The sequence below is a fragment of the Phaethon aethereus genome, assembly GCF_964289735.1.
Source record: "Phaethon aethereus genome assembly, chromosome: 20".
NCBI classification, from domain to species: Eukaryota; Metazoa; Chordata; class Aves; order Phaethontiformes; family Phaethontidae; genus Phaethon; species Phaethon aethereus.
The window spans coordinates 2,746,810-2,768,965 of NC_138596.1; the positions used below are offsets into that span (position 1 = coordinate 2,746,810).

Sequence of the window (22,156 nt, forward strand, 5' to 3'; positions counted from 1 at the left end):
CCAAGACTGAACTTTTGTGACTAGCAAAAGTAGGTGTGACATGCCTGTGAGAGCTCACGGGTGGTGGGACAGTGAAAATCCAGGGGAGTAGACTAGACTGAGGCAGCTTTTGCCTCATTTATTCCAATGGATTTCCTGGCTGCCGGGAGCCTTGAGAGGCAGAAAGGTGTGGGGAGAGGTCTGCTGCCCTTTGGGGGGCTCTCACCCTGCCTTACCCCCAGCAGGAGGGAGGGACGGTCGAAGGTGGTGATGGAGGAGAGGTGCTGCCGGGCTACCTTCTCCCCAAACACTTGATTTCACTCCAGTGGAAGTTGCACCAAACCGGTCCAAGGCCACGCATGCACAATTAGGAATACAGCCTGAAAGAATGAAGAATTTGGCCCCTTTTCCAAACTTCCCGAGACAGAGCTGCCTTTTAGAAAGATGAAATAAAATTGCAGGCACTGAAACCCCTTTGGAAGGAGGATTTGCCCACGTTTGGAGGCGTTTGCCATTGAGGTCTGTTGCTACCTCCCCACCAGCAGTAGAGATGGTATAATAGAGGCTTCTTTTGCTGATACGACTCGCATCTGTTCTCTGAACTGAATAAATTTTTACTGCAAAAAGCTGTAACTGAAGATTTTCATCCTCTTTAACATTTCCATGCATCGTCTGGGCAGTAGTTTGTAGTTTCCTATGCAAACCAGCACCGTTTTTGACAGATGAGCTGAGTGTGCGTTTTCTTCTCTGTGGGTACCTAAAGAGCATTCCCCCAGTAAAATCCCATGTTTTGATTAAATAAATGACTGGACTCCATAACAGTGTGCAATACATAAAAGTAACAGCCATCACAGAGCGTCAGTAAAGCCCCCTCGAAGCGTAAAGATGTCTGAAAGTCTCATTTACTCAGTACAAATGTCATCATTAGAAATGTGGGTTTTATTTAAATTCAAATAGAGAAACTGGAGCAACTCCTCTTAGGGCCGTGCAGGTGTGGTGGACTCCCATTCCCTGGACGAATATTAGTGTAGGTTCGGGATGCCTTTATATCACTCTCTTTCTACCCACCGTGAGTGCTATTGTTGTAATTATACTGAATAATTAAGTGGTCTCATTTTTGTGCCTAGATGAAAGTTGAACAGTAATCTACTAATCTAAAAGAGCTTTTAAAAGGTGCAAAAAAATCCTTGTTCCTTTTTCTCCCTTAGGCTGCCTCAAACAACATGAAATATCATGTGCCTTTAATATCAGTAGGAACCAGGATCTGCAAAACCATGGTTATCTGTTCTGAAAGAACAAAACTTATTCAAAAATATTTTGAGATAGAGAGGGTTGGTTTTTTCCACATATTCTTTCTTTGATTATTTTACTAAAAGAAAAATATTCTAAATTGGTAAGAAACTAAGGATGAAATACTGGAGCTAGCTTTATTTATTTATTTATTCTTAAGAAAAAGGTCAGTAATTTTCTGCTAATTCCAGGCTTTTATGCTATAAAAAATTTATGAAATGAGCAATGCAAGCAATAGGAAATCCGTTTTTAATACAGTGACGAGAGATAATTAAATACAGGTACGCTCTATTTAAGTAGATCGGCATTTATCTAAAATACGTACTGAAATCGGCAACTAACTTAAACGTACATAAGCGATGGCACACAGCTAAGTGAAAAATTGTGATGTATTTTCCAATAGTACATATTTAAGAGTAATGGGATCTTGAATTTTCATATCAATCCTGCTTATATTGCCATGGCTGATGAAATCCAAAACAGTGCGTTTAGTAACTTGAGGTTTTCATTGTATTGCTCTTGTTTATTGTTTACTTCTAAGAAGATCCAGAGGTGTCAGTCATTGCTTGGGCATGAAAAATGGCATGTTCTTAAGGCATTTTCTAGAATGGTAAATAAAGCAAAAGCCAGTGTTTCATAAGCTGAGGATTTTTTTTTTTCCAGAAGTGCTGAACACCTGCACCTGCCACAATTTTTTTTTTTTCCCCCCAGAACAAAACTTGTTTTTCTTTGAGCAACTCGCTCTTTCCCACGCCAACCATCACAGCCCGTCTCTGCTGCATCGATCCAGCTGTAGACGAGCCGATAGCATGCAGAGGGAAATGAAAAAGGTTAAATATCTTCTGCCAGGATGAATTTGTCGTTTGCCATCTAGGAGCCCAAATTGTTCTTGATCTCTATCGCTTGCTTTTGTATATTCACTGTCTGGGTCATCTGCTTTATTTCCACCCTCACAGTGCAAAAAGGGGCTGTGACTTCATTCCCTGATGTGTTTTGTCTTGGTTTCTGTCAAAAGCCTGGAGCTCACGGATTCAGCCATAGCAGAATCTGGTCTGGGCCAGTGCAGCGTGATTGCCAGAATGTCTTCTGGAGAGCGTGGCATGAACGCTTCAGAGGAAAAAATAAAAGTAAATGTAATTTGCCTGGATTTTAGGAGAACTTAACAGTTCCACATATTTAACCTCTGTGTGGTTTTTGTTAAAACAGGCCATAGCAGTGTGGCTTTTAACTTTCCTTTTTTGTTTTGCTTTTAACTCTCTCACCCTCTTATTTATTACTGACGATGCAATTACTTGATCGCAATTCATAACTGAAATACCAAACAAATCTTGAGGTCCGAAAAGGGATCTTGTGACTAATGGTAGCAGTATAACTTGAGACAGAATAAATATTTTCTGCTGTTTTCTTAAGAGCAGAATGTGCATAAAGCTAAGCCTCTTATTTATACTTCTGGGATTAGTATGTGATGTACTTTTACTGAAGACAATTAGAAAACTCGTCGTCTTAGAGCGACCGGGAGCAGCATGCGGGATGGTGAGTTATGGTTGAGCGAAATCATTCTGTTCTCATGAAAAAACTCAAGCTGAAAGCAGTGTAACTTCTCCTACATTAGCACCGGGAAGCTTGGGCTTGGATGGGCTTTGCATCACAAAAACAAGTGACGCGGTTGCCTTCAAACTCTAAGCAGCAGCATATAACGATTGCAACTGCTCCTAAATGGCCACGAGCACCTCGTGGGAGTGGTGACTAAACGCTAGAGCTTTTCTAAATTTTGTTCTGATACCCACCTTGGAACCTTTCTGGCTCTACGTTGGCCAAAGGCACCAGCCGAAGGGCGTGCAGCTGCCGAGCCATGCAAAGCCCTTGAAAGACCCGCAGCAGCACTCAGCTGTCCCCCTCTGGCATCTCAGCTTTCTGGTCAGCACATCCTGTATCATGTGCTCCAAATTGTCTAAAAGAGCAGATAAAGGGAGTGGAAATGCAATCTGAGGATGATAATATTGAGAAAAAAAAAATTTGCATTTATTTAGTGATCTTTCTTGATCTAAGAAGTTGGCACCTATGATAGTTTAAAAGGTGTTTCAAATTTCAGTAGCAAGTTTCTGAACGTAAGGATGTGATGTATGGCCAGTATTACATTAGGCTTAGACCATATGCAAAATTTAGAGTTTCTAGCGAAGAGACATTAGGAGAAATATTATGAAAGAAAATGTTTTCCTCCGGAGAAACGGAAATATCAAAAATTCTCATCTGTAAAAACAAAATCGAATTCAAGAAGAATATTGGAAGAGGCTGGGCAGCATTTTCCATGACTGTCCTCGGTAACGGTGTTTGTGACGCACACCGTTGCACCAGCTCGGTGGGAGGGCACAGCGCGTCTCCCGAGAGAGCTCAGGCAGGAGATGTAGCTCATAAAAGAAGACAAGGTGCTAAAGCATCCAAGCAGCAACTCCCGGGGTCACTGGCAAAGTAAATTTAAACACTAGCGGTGAATTCATCTGAAAGAAAATTGTTTTATCAAACCCAACAGAGATAAAACACTCCGTTTTGTGCATGTCTACCCCAAACTAAAATGCTTCATTTTATTTTCCAAGTGGAAAATTGCAACGTGGAGAGAGAGTCTCCAAGTTCGTGAACAGAAAATATTATTTTAGTGGAAAGCGTTTTTTTGCATTGCACTTTCTCTTGAAACTGTATTTTAACAAGAAATTCCCTTTCATCTGTAATCGGAACATATTCTTTCATACTCACAGTCTAATATGTAGGTATTTTCAACATCAAATTATTATGTTCATAGTCAGCTTTCATTCATTATTTACTAAAGCAAAATTTTAAGGGTTGCATTTATGTAGCTGATTAAACCAGTAGTTCTAGGAAGCAAAGTGCCATTAACTAAAGCAGTGTTCTAAAAGGTTATGATACTAAAATCTTTAATCATTAAGGAATACCCTAAGGTTAGAATATGACTATAAAATATCTTGAACAATCTAAACAGTGACTGGTTGCATTTTTTATTTATACCAATATTAGTCACTGATTCATTAATATGAATTTTATTTGCTTCTACCTTAATTTTATGGTTTTCTTTCTAGCCACAGGCAGGAGTTGTTTGATGCTGGCTTCTTAATCCAAGCAAAAACTGTGGAGCTACTTAGAGAAGCGTATTATCGATAATATATACTACAGCATTTCAAGCCCGGAGGAGCTGAAAACTGAATATATTGCCAGTACCCTTCAAAGAGTTCAAAATATTTTGTGGACAGAAAATAGGGATGGGAAGTAATTGTAAAGAAAGTGAATTAACATTAATCTTTGAACTATGTCTGTAAATCAGAGGTGATAAAATGCAATTTTCTTAATGGATTCAGATGGATTTTAAGCAGCAAACAGTGAATAGGATTTCACATAAGGAGTTGGCTTCATAAATAGATGGTTTTCTCTTGTGGGAAGAAATAATTGTTTATCACAAAGGCTCATTTTTTATCAGTTTGGACAAGTCATGATATGCCACAGCATATCATGCTTGCGCTGTAGAAGGTTTGTGTCTGCCCCAGTTCCCGCAGCACTTAATAATTAACTGTACTAAACACTGGAGGAAGCAGAGGGAATTATTTTGCCCTGTCTATGTTTTTCTGTTTTCTCTCTCTTCTGCAGTTCTTTGTTGTGTGCGTCGGCACCGTACCCTCACGGGCGGGCAGTCGTAATGAGGCTGTGTTTTGGTTTAAGGTGACATTCCTGTTGTGCCATGAGTAAGTTCAAAAGCTCTGCTCTGCAGTGAAGTGTAGCAGGAGAGGAGAGGCCGTTATGTCTGTCCGTGTTCAGCTGCTGCGGGAACTTGCAGAAAGCAAGAGTCAGATAAATTTAATTGGACAAGCAGACAACACATTCCTTCCACGTGCTGGCACTTTGGCTCTGAAAAACCCTAAACTCTGTCCCCAGAGGGACCAACCTGCTCAGTTGCTTTGCCTCCATCTCCCACAGCAGGCTTTGTGCACACTGTTGCTTGCTTCTGCCATTCTTGACGGGTTCGAATACGATGATGATCTTGCAGGCAGACTTCACGTTTTCGTAATTGCATTTTCACTGCACTCTATTTTCTGATTATTTTTTTGTCGTCATGTCTTTTCATGTAGAGAGAAGAAAGGATGTAGTCATTACTTCTGAACCTCCTGTTCTTTGACTTGTTAGGAACCAAAGCCAGTGGGCGGCTGTGTGTTGTAGTCTTTTGGCAATCACCTCCGCTACTTGGGTCAATGTTAAGGATGCATCTCATTCCTAGATATGGAGAAATTCGAGTCCGTAACTTCAGTGTCTGTATGAAGGAGAGGATTTTACCAAAATAAGCTTAGTTAATACGTGCATTATTTGGTTTCTGCAGGTTCTCAGTGGTGTATGTACCTGGCAGCAGCTTTCAGTTAGCCATGAGTCAAGTACAGTGGAACCTTTAGCACCTCAGAGAGAATTTAAAGGCTGATTTGTGTTCTTGGAGTAAGGGAAACACAACCAAAAAACCCTCCTGAAGTGATACATCTTGTGTCAGAGCGAGCAGGTCCCAAATGTCTCCTCTGAGCTGTGTGATGAATACCATCCCTGCATCCTCAACCTTCCTCCTCACCACATCCAGCCTGATTTAGATTTTCTTTGTATCTTGGCTTTGATGGGCTCAGTGCAGGCAGTGATGGAGAGGCTGTGTCCATGAAAGTTGCCTGATAATTTGTTGTGTGGTTTACTTTGGAAGAGTGTCTGCAGGGAGGCTGGGGTTTTGCATCTCACCCCTGCCTGGTGCCCATCCCGTGCTGGTTGTGCTCTGTGCTCTTGGTTCACAGGTAAATTGAAGGTTTCAGCCAGTGTAAGGGCAGTCTTACTAGTTATCACTTCGGTGTTGACAGCTTGCTCTGGCCGTTCAAAACACGAAACAGAAGCCGGTCCCCGCCCCAAGGACTTTCATTACAAAGTGAGAAATGTCCCCTAAGAACAAATGCACCGAGGCAGTACTCGTGTATGCGCATGTCTGAGTGCCCCATCCCTACGCTCTCTTGTTTCCCTGAGCTTGTGTGTGAAAGAGGAGGCTCATTTTTGTAGCCCAGCTTGGTTCAGCGGAGCGAGATCGGGAGCACGGCAGAGCAGAGCACCCCGTCCCTCCGGGCGGATGCGCAGGACACCCTGGGACTTGTCCCAGGCAGCTCCATCTCCGTGCTGACCTCTGCTGACCCTGGAGAGCTGCAAATGCGGAGTGTGTGGCTTCCCATGGGAAGTCCCTGTATGGGTGGCAGGTCCGGGCGGTCAGAGGAGGCTTTGCATGTTATCCCTTAATTAATTCTAAAACCGAGTAGATCTGCGGATGAGTGATAGAGTTTGTCTTCCATAAGGTTGAACCCACAAGAAATGGCAGGTTACTGCCTGCTCCCGTGAGGCTGTTATCTCCTGTGCCAGGGCTCACTGGGGCAGCTCGGGGGGTGCTCTCCCCTAATGAGGAGCCTGCTTTCTCTTTGACGTGGGATTTTTGGTGAGTGGGGCTCTGAGCAATGTCCCCAGTACCCTCTGTTAACATTTGCATTTAGAACTGCGATTTTCATCACCCGTTCTTCTGCTGTGCTGTAAATGGGGCATTCATCTGGCGGAAAATTGGTCCAGAATGTGCCTCTCGGGAACACGGGATGTAGATTTTTAGTTTTGGTGATTAGCTGTGCTCAGTCTGTTTTCTGGATTAAATCAGATCCCTTCACATCTGCCTGGCTGCCCTCATCCCATCTGCAGTGAGCGTTTCAGTAGGTTTTTGCCTCTTCAGCAGAACCAGGCAGCGGCACCCTCTGTAAAGAAGCGACTCCCGGCAGAGCCGAGAGATGCGGAGCCTTTCCGATGGCTCCCGCTGTGCTCCGTGAGCCCATCTGAACGCTGCCTGCCCCGGGTTCTGCGCAGCGACAGACCCTGACAGTCCCAATCAGCACGTACACGCCCAAAAGCCGGTTTCTTCTATTGCCAAGGGACCCCAGAAAGTACATGAGGAAAACGCCTCTGCCTCCCTATTTCCGTAGCCTCGCGGGCTGCGTGTTAAGTGCCGGCGGTCGGAGCCCCGCGCGGCCCCTCCGGGGCGGAGGTCGGACTGGCGGGTGGCAAATGGAGACAGCCAAGCAGGCTGGTAGAAGGAAAATGATTTTTCCTCTCTTTGTTAAAAGAAGTTTCGTTAAGGAATAAAGCGGGTGCTGACCTCCACCAGGCTGAATGGAGAACTCCACCCTGGAAGCCGGTGGGTTTACTTCGATTTGATGCAAAAGCAGAATTTGACTTGTGGTCCTTAGGAGGGAAGAACAGAAGGCTTCCCTTCCTGCATGGGCTAGGCAGGTGTCCCATTCGCGTGCAGTGGTCAGAAACCAAGAGCAGCGCTGAAAGATCGCAGCGTGAAAGCGACGCTAACGGCGGTATCCTCGTTACAATAGATGACAGAAAAGAGCAGGTCTCTCCGGGGGATAAAGGTGCATCACATCTGCATCTACGTGTCACTCTCCCAGTCCCTGGGGTCTTTTCACGGTACAGAGAACAGTTTTCCTTTCTCACTTGTACTTTTCCAGATTCCGGTGATGCTTGGGCTGGATGGTCCATCCTCACCTGGGAAGGATGCTGTGGGTTTAGAGCAGCAGCTCTCCTGTGCCATAAGCCGGCGGGACAGTGCAGCCTGAAAAGTGACCCTTCGGCTGGCTGTAAGGGGAAGGGGCTGGCGGCAGGGTGCTCAGGCTCGGCTCCTCAGGGGCTGGTTTCATTTCTCCTCACTCCTCCTGCCAATCTAACTTCTCTTACTCGTCGCTAATTTGCTCATCCACCCATTTCCAGGTGGGGATAAAGGTGCTGTTAATTGTGGGGAAGCCTTGTTCGCTGTTTGAAAGCTCTGGCTGTGCCATATGATTTTTGTAAGCGGAGACTTCAACCCTTCAGACAATACCTGAGGCTTCCAGGGGGGATGGCCATGTTTTAGAAATCAAGATAACTGCTTTCCAGAGGGCCTGTTGCATAGTGCCTAACGTGCGTGGGGGCAAACTAACACTGACGATCCTGCTGGCTTTCCCCGCTCATGTTCTCCGCCAGCCATTCTTTCTCCATTCCTGTAATTTCTTTGGCTCAACCCTCTAGATTTCCTCTTTTTTTTTTTTTTTTTTGTTTTTTTTGTTGCTTTTTAGGGAATTGGTGCAAAGTTGGATACTAACTTTTCACCTTCCTCATCTCCTTAGCAAGCAGCAGAACTCCTCCAAATCCAAGTCCGTTTGGGAGCAGCGGACCAGCCAGATCCGGATGCACAATTTCCGAGCCAGCTGCGAGGCGCTGTACAACGAGCTGGATCCGGAGGAGCGGGTGCGCTACGCTACCACCCTGCACATCAGGCCAGACATGAAGACTCATTTGGATCGGCCACTGGTGGTAGAGCCAAGGAGCGAAGGGAGGAACAACATCAGCAAGCTGAGCCCTGTGGACGTGCAGGAGGTGGAACAGACCAAAGTCAGCTCTACTGATGGGGCAGAAGCTCCACGAAAGCACCACCGGCATCGGGATAAGGACAAACTGGGAGAGCAAGAGAAGGGCGACGTGGCCAAGGATGAGAATGGGGAATCTGGCGCCAACAGTAAGGAGGAGCGGCACAGGCAGCACAGGAGCCGCAGCAAGGAGGTGGAAGGGGGGAGTAAGGAAGGGAAAAGTGAACGCAACAGGGGCCAGGAAGGGGGAAAGAGGCACCATCGCCGAGGGTCGGTGGAAGAAGGTGCCGAGAAGGAGCACCGTAGGCATCGGACTCACCGGCACTCTGCCGAACGGCAAGGCAAGGAAGGGAATGGGACAATCAACGGGGCCAGGAGCGAGCGGCGTTCCCGACACCGGGGAGGGTCGAGGTCTGGGAACAGGGAAGGAGAGCCTGGGTCCAAGGGCGAGAATGGAGAAGAGCCTCACAGACGGCACAGGTTCAGGAACAGGGCCCTGTCAACGTACGACTCGGTGGAGAATGGGGACAAGGACGGGGAGGCTGGCGAGAAGGAGCATCGGAATCATCAGCCCAAGTAAGTGTGCACTGCGTGGCCAGACACGTCCCTGGGACACCTCGGGGGGCGTGAGACCCCAAACACCTTTTAGGAAATGACTTATTCCCCTCCTCGTGGTGTTCTCTGCTGTTCTTCTGGCACTCACACCATCTATCACCATGACCTGCAGTTCCATTTTGCTTAAATTGGTAGTGACAGAGGTTCCCAAAGGTGATCTTGGTCTGTGATGGCCCATAGAATAGCTCAGGTTTAAGGAGAGAAATATCCTTGGTGTAAATACCAACAGGCCCTCTAGGACGTAACGTGGAACGGCGAATTTCACAGCCTCTGAAGGAAGTTTCTGAGGGACATGTACTTACACGGCACCCGGTCTTGCTTATAGCCCTTTGGTTTTCTTTTTCTTACGGTGACCCCGTCAGCTGCATCACCAGTTGTTACAGCACGTGGCTTCTTCCACTAAGAACAATGATGTACCCCATTTGGTTTAATTCTTATGTAAGTCAAGTGAGAAAAACAGTACTCGTGAAGCATTTAGAGTAGTTAATAAAGAAGGATAGATTGCCTTTTCAGCTTTATTAGTTTGATGGAAAAGAAATTTCACTGGGATTCTTTAGAATAGTTCATGTCACCGAAGAGAGCTGTGAGTGGCACTGAGATAATAATTTTCCCGTCTACATTATCTTTCTTTCAGATGGATTTCAAAACACTTTGAATACTGTTTAGTTTGATCATGTGCACAAGCTCACTTTCCTCCTTACTGAAATATAGCCACTGCTGCAGAGGAATGCAGAAGCTATTCAGCCACTTACAGGAACACTACAGAGTGGTCTAGGACTGGAAAAGGGAAACACCAAATTTAAATAACCCCTCAGGAGAACATGAGAATATAAGAAGCAGAATGTCAAACTTCATTCAGAAACCAGCTGATGCTGGAAAGCTAATGTCACTGTTACATGCAAGTGCCATGCGGTCCTTGCTTATGAACCTCAGTTCCGAGCCTCATTAAATGGAATAAAACGATGTTCAGTGGCGCAGTTCCTCTTAATGTTGTGCTTGGATGTTGGTTCAGAAGGTCTTGGCGGAAAAGGTCACATGCTGTGCTATCAGTAAGTTGTCCTGCAGAATGTGACTTTTCTGCAAAGGACTACCATGAAGAAAACTCTCTGTGAAACCTAGCAAGAGGTGCAGCATCAGGGTGCGTATGTTCTCTGAATCCTTCCTGGGCTGTATTTAATAAAATCTGCTTTTCTACTTTAGGGAGAACCAGTGTGAGATCGAGGCTAGCGGAAGCGTGAGTGTCCCTGTGCACACCCTTCCCAGCACCTATCTGCAGAAAGTGCCGGAGCAGCCAGAAGATGCTGACAACCAGAAGAACGTGACACGGATGATTCAGCCACCTCTGGACAAAACCACCGCTGTGAACATCCCCGTCACTATCACTGCCCCGCCGGGGGAAACCACTGTCATACCAAGTGAGTGCCTTTGTCCCCCTGCTTTTTGCTATGAAATTGCCAGAAAAGAGCTAACTTTCCAAGGAAAGCAGCGCACACTGGGCGAGGGGGGCTGTCCTGGCCACCAGCATCCTTGCAGTCGATGGACGGGAGAACTTGCTGTTGATATAGGCTATAGAGTTCACGCAGCCTGCAGGAACCCAAAATGCGAGGGTCAGCTGGTGGCTCTGGAAAACACCACGTAAGGTTCCTGGGCGGTGGCTCACCCGGAACACATCCACGTATCTTTGCATAAGGGAAAGATGCAAAGAGCGAGAGAAACAACAAAACGTATTTGTTACTACAAAACCGTGCAGCAAAATAGGCAACTCCTGCAGCAAAACCATCGTGAGCACAATAGTGGATCCTCTGCGTTACCACCTTCCTCTGCGGCCGTGCTGCAAACTCCCGCCCCAACATTGCTCCGGTTCCTCTGGTGTCGCAGGGCCCTGGCTGGCCACAGACCCTCAGCCAGGGCCCGGGCCGGCAGCGGCACTGCATTTGAGCCCACCAACTGAATTCACGCTCCTTGGCTTATTAGCTGACCCCGACGGGGAGCAGGAGGTCTTTCATGGCTGCCCGGCTGTCACAGCACCCACCGCGTCACTCTGCTGCTTTGGGTTCCCGCAGGCTGCGTAATTTTAGAGCTTCTTGCAGCCGTCTGCATCTCCGTTTCGGCAGAGCCACCCCAGCTCGCCCTCCCCCAGAGCTCTGTGCCGCGCGTCTCCCAGCACAGATCCGCGCTGCCTTGCAGACGGCGCCACGACCACGGTGCCCACGCTCTGCTCCGCAGCCACAGCCCCTTCCTTCTGGCCGGCTTGCAGCTCATCCCTGGCGGCGCGGGCTCAGCCCAGAGAAGTGCGGAGAGCTGGGGGTGCCGAGGAGACGCGCAGCCTGAAAGCCAAGGGGTCCACATTAGGTCCCAGGCTGCCGGGACTCTGCTTTCCAAAGAGGCACAGCCGAAAGCTAGCGGTTTCTCTACACATTTTTTCACTGTGCTGTCAGCCCCACAACACTTGTCTGTTTTTCTTTTTTTCTTTTTTCTTTTTTCTTCTTTCTTTTTTCTTTTTATTTTTTCTTTTTTTCTTTTTTCTTCTTTCTTTTTTCTTTTTATTTTTTCTTTTTTTCTTTTTTCTTTTTTCTTTTTTCTTTTTTCTTTTTTCTTTTTTCTTTTTTCTTTTTTCTTTTTTCTTTTTTCTTTTTTCTTTTTTCTTTTTTCTTTTTTTTTCTTTTTCCTTTTTTCTTTTTTTCTTTTTTTTTCTTTTTTCTTTTTTCTTTTTTCCTTTTTTCTTTTTCCTTCTTTTTTCTTTTTCCTTCTTTTTTCTTTTTTCTTTTTTCCTCTTTTATCTTTTCTTCTCTTCTTCTTCTCTTCTTCTTCTTCTCTTCTTCTTCTTCTCTTCTTCTTCTTCTCTTCTTCTTCTTCTCTTCTTCTCTTCTTCTTCTCTTCTCTTCTTTTCTTCTTTTCTTAAATGGTAATTTTATTATATTGCAATACTGAGTTCCCGTCAATCACAATTTATCAGCCTCTCTCCTTCCTGGCCATTTCCTGCATATCTGGCTTGAGATACAGTAAGGAGTTTATTGAACATGTCACTCACACACAATGAAATGTCATTCTATTGCAAAATAAAATAAAAAGCAAAAAAAACCCTGCACCTAACACATTGTAAGTAGGTGGGGTTTTGGATTCTATGTTCTGTGAATTAATAGTCAAGTGTACATATCTGTCTAAGAAGAGAATTTGCAGCATAAAATGTTTTCCAGTTCTTATATCGGAAATTATCTGAAGTAAATTATCCTATAAACCCGCTGCAAGTAAACTTATGCTTGAAATTAGAGAATGTATTTCTAACCTTTGGGAGTGAGGTTCAGAACAATCTTCTAGAAGGGAATAGCATAAGTTAAAAACCTGTTGTGCGATGGAGCTCGACACCTTTATACATGGGGAGCTCTGCCAAAACTGGGATGCGCTATGCAGGCACGGAGCTCGGGGGTCCAAGAAGTCCCAAGTTCCTAATGCTCAAAGTTCAGCAGTCTTAGCCCCAAAATTATTAAAGCTCATCTATGAATTTGCCATTTTACAAGTTCCAAAGCCAATCGCGCTACTGATCTGTGGAAGCAGATACAGAATTATGCAGTTGATTAGACTTACTGCCTTTTTTCCTCTCCAAGGATCCCTAGCTAATCCTCTCTCCCTAATAGTTTATGATATTTGGAATGGGATTTCCATCCCCAGTTTGGCAGCAGCTAATGTAAGGTCTCTCTGTTTGTCTGCACTGGGCATCTTCATTTCCTGGCCATTTCTGATATATTGCTCATCAGTGCAGCAGTTAAGGAGTATAATTGCACCGTGTATCATACTGTAGTAAATAGCAGTGATAATAATCAAATCATTGTTCATCACATTTAATCAACATATTCACAGGCTGTTTGCTATCCCAGCTGCATTGTTTGCATATCCAGCTGTTGCAGGCAGCCTGCTGTGTGAAGACTGCAGATACATTTTTAACTCTCTCATTCTTGTTTCCGTAAATTCACGTTTCAGTGAACAACATTGAGTTTGAAAGTAAAGCCGAGGAGAAGAAAGATGTCGACGACTTGACGAAAAATGGTCCTAAACCCATCTTGCCTTACAGTTCCATGTTCATCTTAAGTCCTACAAATCCGTAAGTCCTCTGAGCCTATAATGTCGCTCATGGGTTGCGGGTATTTCAAGCATGGGTATTCAAAGCAATAACATTAGCTTGATCTTCATCTCTGCCTGTCAAACACATTGGGGAAGTAAAGAAAACCTTATGTAGGCTGCAGACCAAACGCTGCCTTCAAGTCGGGCTTTCCTAGAGGAATAAACTGCCAATACAGGGAAAAGTGGATGCTTTTGGTAGACCCTTCCTGACTGCCCTGCTGACGGTCACGTGGGCAGTTATTCGCTCAGTCATAGATCACTGAAGGGTGGGAGTATGGAACTTCACTGGGAGAAGACGTTACCGGGAGAAGCGGCCTGGGAGGTGTTTTTGATGTCAGCAAAATCTTGCAGGTTGCTCAGCTGGAATTTGTGCTCTTTCCATACTAGTACCCTTGCATCCCTGAAAACTTTGAACTTCTGGGAAGACGTGAATATTTTTCATTTGCAAAGACTGAGAGTACAGCTTGTGGGATCTGTTGGGATTACAGCATTTCTTCCGCTTCAGGCATCTCTGCCTTATGGGGAGCTTTGTACTCAAAGCCTGTGAATACTGAATGTGTCATTCTGAAGGGCTGCAGGACTAGACAAGAGCAGCAGACGTTGTAATAATTGTAGCATGAAGGCCTGTGAGTCATTTTAAGCGGTAACTTAGGGCAACGGAGGGCGTTCGGAACTTCTGCCAACCCAGAGATCTGCTAGGAGCAGGTTGTAATCGTTCCTCTCTGGCTCAGATAGACTTATTGCAGATCCTAGATGTTGCTCTCTTAGGTTGTACCCTGCACGCTCAGATACCCAAGTGGGACTCAGGCCCTTCCTTTGGCAGCTCGATTCAAGAGAAGAATGAATGCTGCTACACCTCCTGCTACTCCGAACTGTGACGTCCTGGCTGCCTGCGCAGTTGGTGGAACAAAGTGGGCTGCTCCATGTACTCATCTTTGACATCGGAAATGCATCCGTGCTGGAAGGCATGCTCTGGCTCCCCTGGACACTAGGCAGGCTGGATGCTTTCCTTGAACATGAGTGCCAGCAGCGTGGTTCAGGCTACAGCCCTGCGTACTCCAAGATGATATAGCTGTGAGCACAGAAGGAATTAATCCATGGGAGAAGTTAGAGACTGTCTCTCAGTGCAGCTGGTAGAGAGGATTAATGACCCCAAAGTACTGCCGATCTACTCGCGTCTCCAAAGGAAATGAACTGAAGACTCAATGCGTGCCCTTTCTGTCTCAAACCCACAAGAGAGACGCTTGTGTTTGCCCTTTGCCTTCTCCAGCCGCCTGCCAGGTAGACCTCAGGACACGAGGATAACTGAGCCGAAAGCCCGGAAAGTTTTCCCTTTTCAGAACACTGTGATAGCATTGTGCTATTTCAAACGAGGCAATGTGTCCTTTGAATTCATCTAAAAGGCAGCTAATGGGAGGGGAGAGCATTAGGTGAGGTGCACTCATAGTGTAATTACACTTTCTGGGGCAAATTTGAATTATGGAACTTGGTCCCTGTCTGGTTGGATAAGGAAACAGTATTTTCCCTAATACTGGGTAGCTCAAGTCTTTTTGCTGTGGAGTGACCACTAAAAATAAGTGCTAACTGCAAAATGCTAAAGGCAGCAGTGCAGAGTGGGAAGCTAGACGGTCCCAAGCCCAGAAGGGTCTGAGCCAAGGAGTGGACTGGGCAGACTGAGAAGCAGCAAGACTTTTTTGTTTCGTACATATGCTGTCTTCTCTTGCCTCATCCTACAGGTACAACCTTCTGAGCTTCACAATCCAAGATTTGGTATGTTGTTTCAGTTGTCTTGCATTTTTCTCCAGCACACACACACACTCTCTCACCCAAAAGCTGTACTAAAGGACCATTGAAAAAACAGAGTTCACTGGGAGGGAGGTATTATAACACAGGGACAAGGGAATATGACAAGACAAAGACCAAACTCTAGGAATGTCAGCAACTTGTTTTTTCTTCCTCTGAGCGAGATGCAGGCCCAACTGGATCCCCTCAGCTGTTTTGTCTGCTGCTAACTTCTCAAGAGAGGTCTTTCCAGTTCCTGGGTTATGAAGATCCTCACCACATCTATTGCTAACTCTCTCCCCTCCAAGCCCCGCTGGGGATGCACGACCCGGGTGCTGCTAGTGGGCAAAACACTTCTGAGAAGCATAAATGAACTGTATTACTTCCCAAGTGCCACCCGTCCTCTTAAAACAGACAGGCATTTAAAAGGATTTCACAAGCACCCCTGGCAGTTTACAAATGCTCCCGCATCTCGCTGCTGGTTATGAATGATGAACATCTAAAAACAGTGACTTGTTATTTCTTTGATGAATTGAGTTTGATGCATGAATTACAGTTACAAATGGTATTGAAAATGTTGTCTTTCACTTCTATGGATTCACAGAGCACAAAGATGATAATCCTCTTCTGTCAGATTGATAACCAGAGCTAAGGGATCCACAAAAGCACGTTTCTTCATGTTATTTCGTATCAAATCTCTTTCCTTGGTATTTTTTATTCTTTTTCATTCTGATTCCATTAGCGATCCAGAGAAAAGGAATATACAAGTAGATATGAAAAATGAATTTTAATTCTAACTGTTCAGATATTTGCTTAGAGAAAATGAGATATAGCAGCTGAATTACATTCTCAGATAACAAGGTTGTTGGCAAGTTACACACATAATTTCATTCCCAGGCAGAACCTAAATCCTTTATTCAGTTGACAAATATGATGCAAATGTAGAGTTCTCTGTGCAGTTAAGTATTTGTGAATTGTGGTCAGATAGAGTTATTAGGTGAAATTTGTAAATACTTTTGCATTGCTTAGAAATTGAAGCATTTGTCACTTTTCTTGGACACAATTTGTGAAGCAAAAATTAGATTAAAGTAATCAAATATATTACCGTAAAGTATTTGCGCAGCTTCTAAAGCATATCTGAGAATAAAGTGCAGGCGGAGGTACTTGGTGAGAGAAATTGCTAGAAGTAATACTTGTAGTTAGGAAGCCAGTTTCAGCTAAGAGTCTCAAAGCACATAGCATATATCTCAATTTTAAAGGGATTAGTTGATATTAAAAGGATTTCAAAACTAGCTTTGAACTCACAGGACTTTAGCCTGTGACTTCAAAGTGAAAAGGATGGGAGGGGGGGTATATAAACATAATTTGTAGAATTGAGTCTGAATAATTGAAAGCTCGCGATGCCCTTTCGATAGATATCGTTGCTTTGCAGAGGGGGTAGAGAGCAGTGCAGAGATGTTAAATTTCTTACTTTAAATCTCACCACAAGTCCGTTGCAAACGAGTTTAAAGCCATTAATCCTGTTTTTTATTTTCTTACCATTATTGTAAGAGACATCCTAAAGGTGATATTCCTGATCAGCGTTGTCCTTCTGCAAGTCTTTCACGCCACCGCGGCTGGCTTGCAGCACCTGCAGTAGCCCTCCCGTGTACTTCTGTTTGCAGGATTCGGCGTCTGTTCCACTACATCGTCAACCTGCGCTACTTCGAGATGGTCATCCTCATAGTTATAGCCCTCAGCAGCATTGCCCTGGCTGCAGAAGACCCTGTCCAAGCAGAGTCGCCGAGGAACGATGTAAGTACCAACCGACACAAACAGAACAAAGTTCTTCTGCTTGGCCCAGCAGTTGTGCACATGGTGTGTCCGTTTCCATCCCCAAAGGATAATGGGGTGCACTAGCAGGTGCAAAGTTGGAGCTTTCTTCAATAACATACTCAAACTAACTTGTTCCATTACCAAAATGCTCACGATTCCCGTCCCCTTCTGCTGCTTCAACCACAGCCGAGCCTGAGAACCCAGAAATCACTGGTGGTTTGGCTGGTGTGACTCCCGGGGAAGCAGCCTGAAAAGCTTCCACACCATCCAGCAGTGGGAGAGGCTTCCCCAGGCGCACCCAGGGCTGACGCTGCCCTAAGGCTCCCCGCTCCTGCTAGAGCAGAGCCTGGGGCAGTAGAACCAGATGTGGCTTGTTAACTCGGTGGGGCATGGTGGCAATCTCCTAGAATGAGTAGAAAATCTACTTATCCGTGGACATCAAACCAAACTCGGAGACTTTGGGTGCTGTTGCACGCAGAAGTAGGACTGTGCCACCTTCCATCTGGGAGCATGCAGCCCTGCAGCGGTCGCTCGGCAGATAGCGGGGTGTCTGCTTTCAAGCACGTTGACGTGAGGACATTGGCACAGAGCTGGTTACAGCCCGTTGCATGGACAACTGTGAGTCCACAGAACTGAAGATTAAGGATAGAAATGGCAAGATGCACTGGCCTAATTTTGGACTCCTCAGTGTAGATAGTTGCAGTATGCAGCTATCGTGTGATATTTATATGGACTTAATATCCATTCACTGCATACTGTCATATGAACCTGACTCTGAATAGGTGCTTCCCATCCACAGAATTATCTTAAAATTTAGGAGGTCTGTAGATATTTGAATGGATTGGTTAACTCCTCAGGATGTGTGCTGAGGAGTCTGTGTTCATCCACCCCTTTAACAGATTAAGGAACTGAATTGCTTCAGACCACGAGTCGGCAGACCAGGTAGAGCAGGAATTGCCTGGCCTGACCTCCTGCTTCTCACTCTGGTCAGTATTAGCTTTTTCCAGAGGAGGATCCACGAATCCCTATATCAGTAATGAGCAGAAGTAGCTATGAGCAATCTCTCTTCCTCATCCTTAATAACTGTGCAGTCTTACAAAAAGGATTTTATCACTCTCTTACTCTCCTGAGGTCTTTAATAATACTATCATGAGCTACAGCAGAAGAGAAACCCAGGCTGCTACACAGACGCTGGCAAATAAGCTCTTTAGGAAAGGATATTCAAATATTTCGATTTGCAATACCCATTTTGCCTTATTAAACCTGCCATATATGCAGGTGCACTGAAGCAGCCCATGGGCGTCCATACTGCAGTCTGGCGAGGACTGGAAAAATGTTGCTCTTTAAATCCGATTATTCAAGTTTGTGCCTAAACTATTTGAAAGCTTCCCATGAGATGATACTTACCCGTTGTAGCAAATAGACCATTGCTAGAAGAGACTTTTTACTCTTTGCTCATGTGCAGATTATTTCAGTGTATACATTCCCCTATAGATATATATTCCCCTAATAAGCGTTTCTCTTTCCCATTCAGGCTCTGAAATACTTGGATTATATCTTTACGGGTGTCTTTACCTTTGAGATGGTGATCAAGGTAAGAGTTTTTCCAAGCAGAAAGGTTCACCTGCCCTTTCAGATTTACACTCAACTGTTTCTGGGAAGATGGAGAAAGAGGATGGAGCGCGACAGATCTCCCTGGGGCGCCTGCGGAGGGGCTGAGGATGGAAAACTTTAACTCATGGACAGCACTTGGCAGTAGCCAGTGCACAGTAGACGCCTTTCTGTAGCAGCTCTCCTGGCTTCTTTAATCTCACATTTTATGGAGGAAAATAAGGATATCTTTAGTAGCTGTGGCTGTGTATGATAAGAAACGTGGGTGCCTGATGCAGAAATGTCCGTGTGTGGTTAAGGACACGGGAGCAGATAGGCCTTACTGAGACACATCTGATTCTCCCCTTCTCCTCTGATGCTGATCAGGAATATTAATAGCAACTGATTCTCGGTCTGTCGTGTTTCAAAAGGCTGAGGGTTTATCTTTTTACTTTACTTAGTAGGGTGATAGGTTTTGCTAAGGCTGTGGGGCAGTAACTTTCCAGAACGCACGATTCTAATGAAGTCAGGATTTATTCCTGGGGTAACGATGGAGTTAGTTTTTACTGTCAGAGCAAGATGCAAAAGAGATGCAGAAAGAAAAACAGATTTTCCCTTGTTCGTTTAATAGAAGAAGGATTTGAAGCTATGTGAGGAAAGCAACCTTACACTGGCTCTCAGAAAAGCAGATAAAATGTCTAACATGCTCTTTGAAATTCAACTCCGGAAGATCTTTAGCAGCACTGTAAGGAGAGACTCAGTCTCGTGCAGAAGCAAGCCAGGCTGCTATGCTGAGCAGCATCTTTCAGCAAGTGCTCCGGAGCAAGCATATTTCTTTGGCTGTTGTGTTTCATTGTGGGTCTTCCCATCTTCTCTTTGTGTTTTACTGTGTGATATCCTATGCCAGTTGTTAATTGCTACTAATCTGGTAGGATTGGGGTAGAATAAAATTAGACTATTTGGACATTTCTATTCCGGGCTATTGGACTATTTTGGACACACAGACTGCTGTGTGGAAATTAATAAATTAATGCATGTCTGTGAAAAGAATCCTGTGTAGCAGTTAGTACGCTTGTCTCTCATGCTTTTGGTTATGGTTTATTGGCCTCAGCTTTGGTTTTGACAGAGCTCTCTGTGCCTGTTAGAGACACAGCTTGACTGAGTATCTAGATGTTGCCCTGCTGCTGTGAAGCCCTGACGAAGAGTTTGTGAAGGGTCTTGATCAAGGACATTCCTCTGTACCTTGGTAGTGTTGGTTTGGTACTTATTAAAACTTACTCTTTTGATGTGTTTCCTCTGAAGATGATTGACTTGGGGCTGTTACTCCACCCTGGCTCCTACTTCCGTGACCTGTGGAATATCCTGGACTTCATTGTGGTCAGTGGGGCCTTGGTGGCCTTTGCCTTCTCGTAAGTACATTTTCCTTAACATCCCAATTTCCAGGAAATAAGTTGCAGGGGAAGCAGGGCCCTGGCAAAGAGCTACTTGAAGCATAGTGTTTGTGGCTCCATTTCTCAGTGAAATGTTCCGTTTCTGCCCTTTATCATCTCATAGCTGGGAGGAAGAAAAAAACCCCACCCTATATTGGTGTTGTAGAATCTCTTGAAAATTCTCCCAGCTTTAGGGTGAATTCCTTCACGGTCCATTCAAACACTGAACCAAGATTTTTGTGACTCTCTGGCCAACTTCCTTTCAAGGACACCTTATGTTTGTGGCAGTCCTGTGTCTTCAGGCAATTGTTTTAAAAATTGTTCTTACTATGAAAAAATAGTTGATGAAATGAGCTGGTAACTTAGTGAACTCTTTATGAAACATTATTTCTAGAGTCATGGGTATTTCTGGTTCATATACCTTTGGTATTTCTCTCTCCTCCCCCTCTCTTGTTCAGGTACTTGCTTTTCCAGAGAGTTTCTCTTCTAAGGCTAATTGCTCCCTCCCTCAATCATAGCTCTCTGTTTACGACATTTAATAATGTTCCATGTGCTTCTCTAATGTCATGGAGGATTTTGAGCAACAGACATAGAGGAATTGCTTTTTAAAAATGAAGATTAGCTTTTAGTCTGAACATTTTTCTCAGAAGAGACCAGAGGAAGAGCAATGCAGGTTCTTCAGAACTTGGGGAGCTCAGAGTTGGATGATGGAAAGAAATTTTTCCACGTGTAGTTCTGGGCTGCAGAATAATTGTGTTGCAAATGTTTTCCTGAGAAATTCTAGGAGATGAGCTGGAAACAGGCTACAGGACTTGGCCAGTTTAATCTTCTGCTAAATTAGCCTTGAGTAATTACAGTGAACATTTAGCAGTCCATGCCCAAACTCCATTCACCTCTTCGTTGACATGATGATTAGAGAAGGCAAAGAAATTAGCAATGTTTTACTCGATAATGAGAAAAAGCATTCACCTTTGTCAAGGAATTGCAGAAGCGTGTCTTGTATATTTTAGATCAACAGTAACTGTTAGGCAGACAGCCATAGCCGTTGCTCCTCTGATGTTCTCTGCTGATGAAAAATACTGCCATGTTCCTTGCAGTATAAAAAGTTACTGGGACCTTTCTGATCAGGTTGACCTGGAATATTTATCAGGATTTTTTCATTTTCTGAGGTGTTAAAATTCCTTTCACATTAGGGCTATGAGATGCGTATTTTAAATCTTCTGTTTGTCATAGCAAATGCGGGATAGAAAATGTTGAAGCTAATTTGACCATGGAATGGATGGACAGAAGGAGATGGGATTGACATTGTTGGTGTGATTTTTGAGTCAGTTGAGGAGTGACACTTGGGGATATTGGGGTCTGGGCTTTCTGTGCCCAATCCTACACCAAAGAATTGTTTAGATCTTGCAGCAAGTCATGTCCAATATAAATTTTTCAAGGGGACACTGTCCTCCCCTCTTTGTCACTGTTCATTAGGAATTTCTTTTTCAGAGGAGCCGAGTGCTCTGTTGTAAGCAAGGTTGTCTTGAGATGGGATTGCTGGTGTCGTGAATGTCTTGCTTACCTAAAATTTGACATCCAAAACCAGGCTGCTTTTTAAGCTTGATGAGATGTGTGTGGCTTACTTGCCCTGCACATGAAATATATTAGCAAAACACCTTTCTGAACCGGCTGTGGTCAGACTGAGTTAAGCAAAAACTTACTAAAAAAAGTTTATTTTACCAAGTTAACAGAGCTCTCCTGAATTGGAGAGAGGTATAAAAGTAAAATATTAGTCACAAGCATTAGTTTGCAAAACAATATTACCCAAGTCTGTGGTTCACTGAGAATTTCCCGTTTCTGTTAAGAATTCAAACTTTCAAGGCAGACTGGGAGAAGAGGCATTTTGTGAACCCTTCAGAGCAACTCTGTGTGCTGTGGGAACAAACAGCAGGGTTTGCCTTTAAAACATCTTCTCTTGGAACAAGATTTTCTTTTGGACAAGTTATGGATTAAAATGAATAATTTTTGTGCTCAGGTTTTCTATTGCTCACCTTGGGCCATGAATATCTAGCAGCACCTCATCAGCCTCTA

At 44.6% G+C, this 22,156-nt stretch overlaps 1 protein-coding gene across 1 annotated transcript in view; it reads left to right on the top strand.

Annotated features, from left to right (window-relative positions):
* The window catches only part of CACNA1B (calcium voltage-gated channel subunit alpha1 B), a 300,523-nt gene that overhangs the window by 211,787 nt on the left and 66,580 nt on the right, over positions 1–22,156 (top strand). Inside the window, exons 20-25 of the mRNA XM_082009035.1 lie at positions 8,493–9,308; positions 10,548–10,762; positions 13,326–13,446; positions 16,913–17,042; positions 18,598–18,657; positions 19,956–20,062. Coding sequence (XP_081865161.1) covers positions 8,493–9,308; positions 10,548–10,762; positions 13,326–13,446; positions 16,913–17,042; positions 18,598–18,657; positions 19,956–20,062 — 1,449 coding nt within the window. The remainder of the gene's footprint in view (positions 1–8,492; positions 9,309–10,547; positions 10,763–13,325; positions 13,447–16,912; positions 17,043–18,597; positions 18,658–19,955; positions 20,063–22,156) is intronic.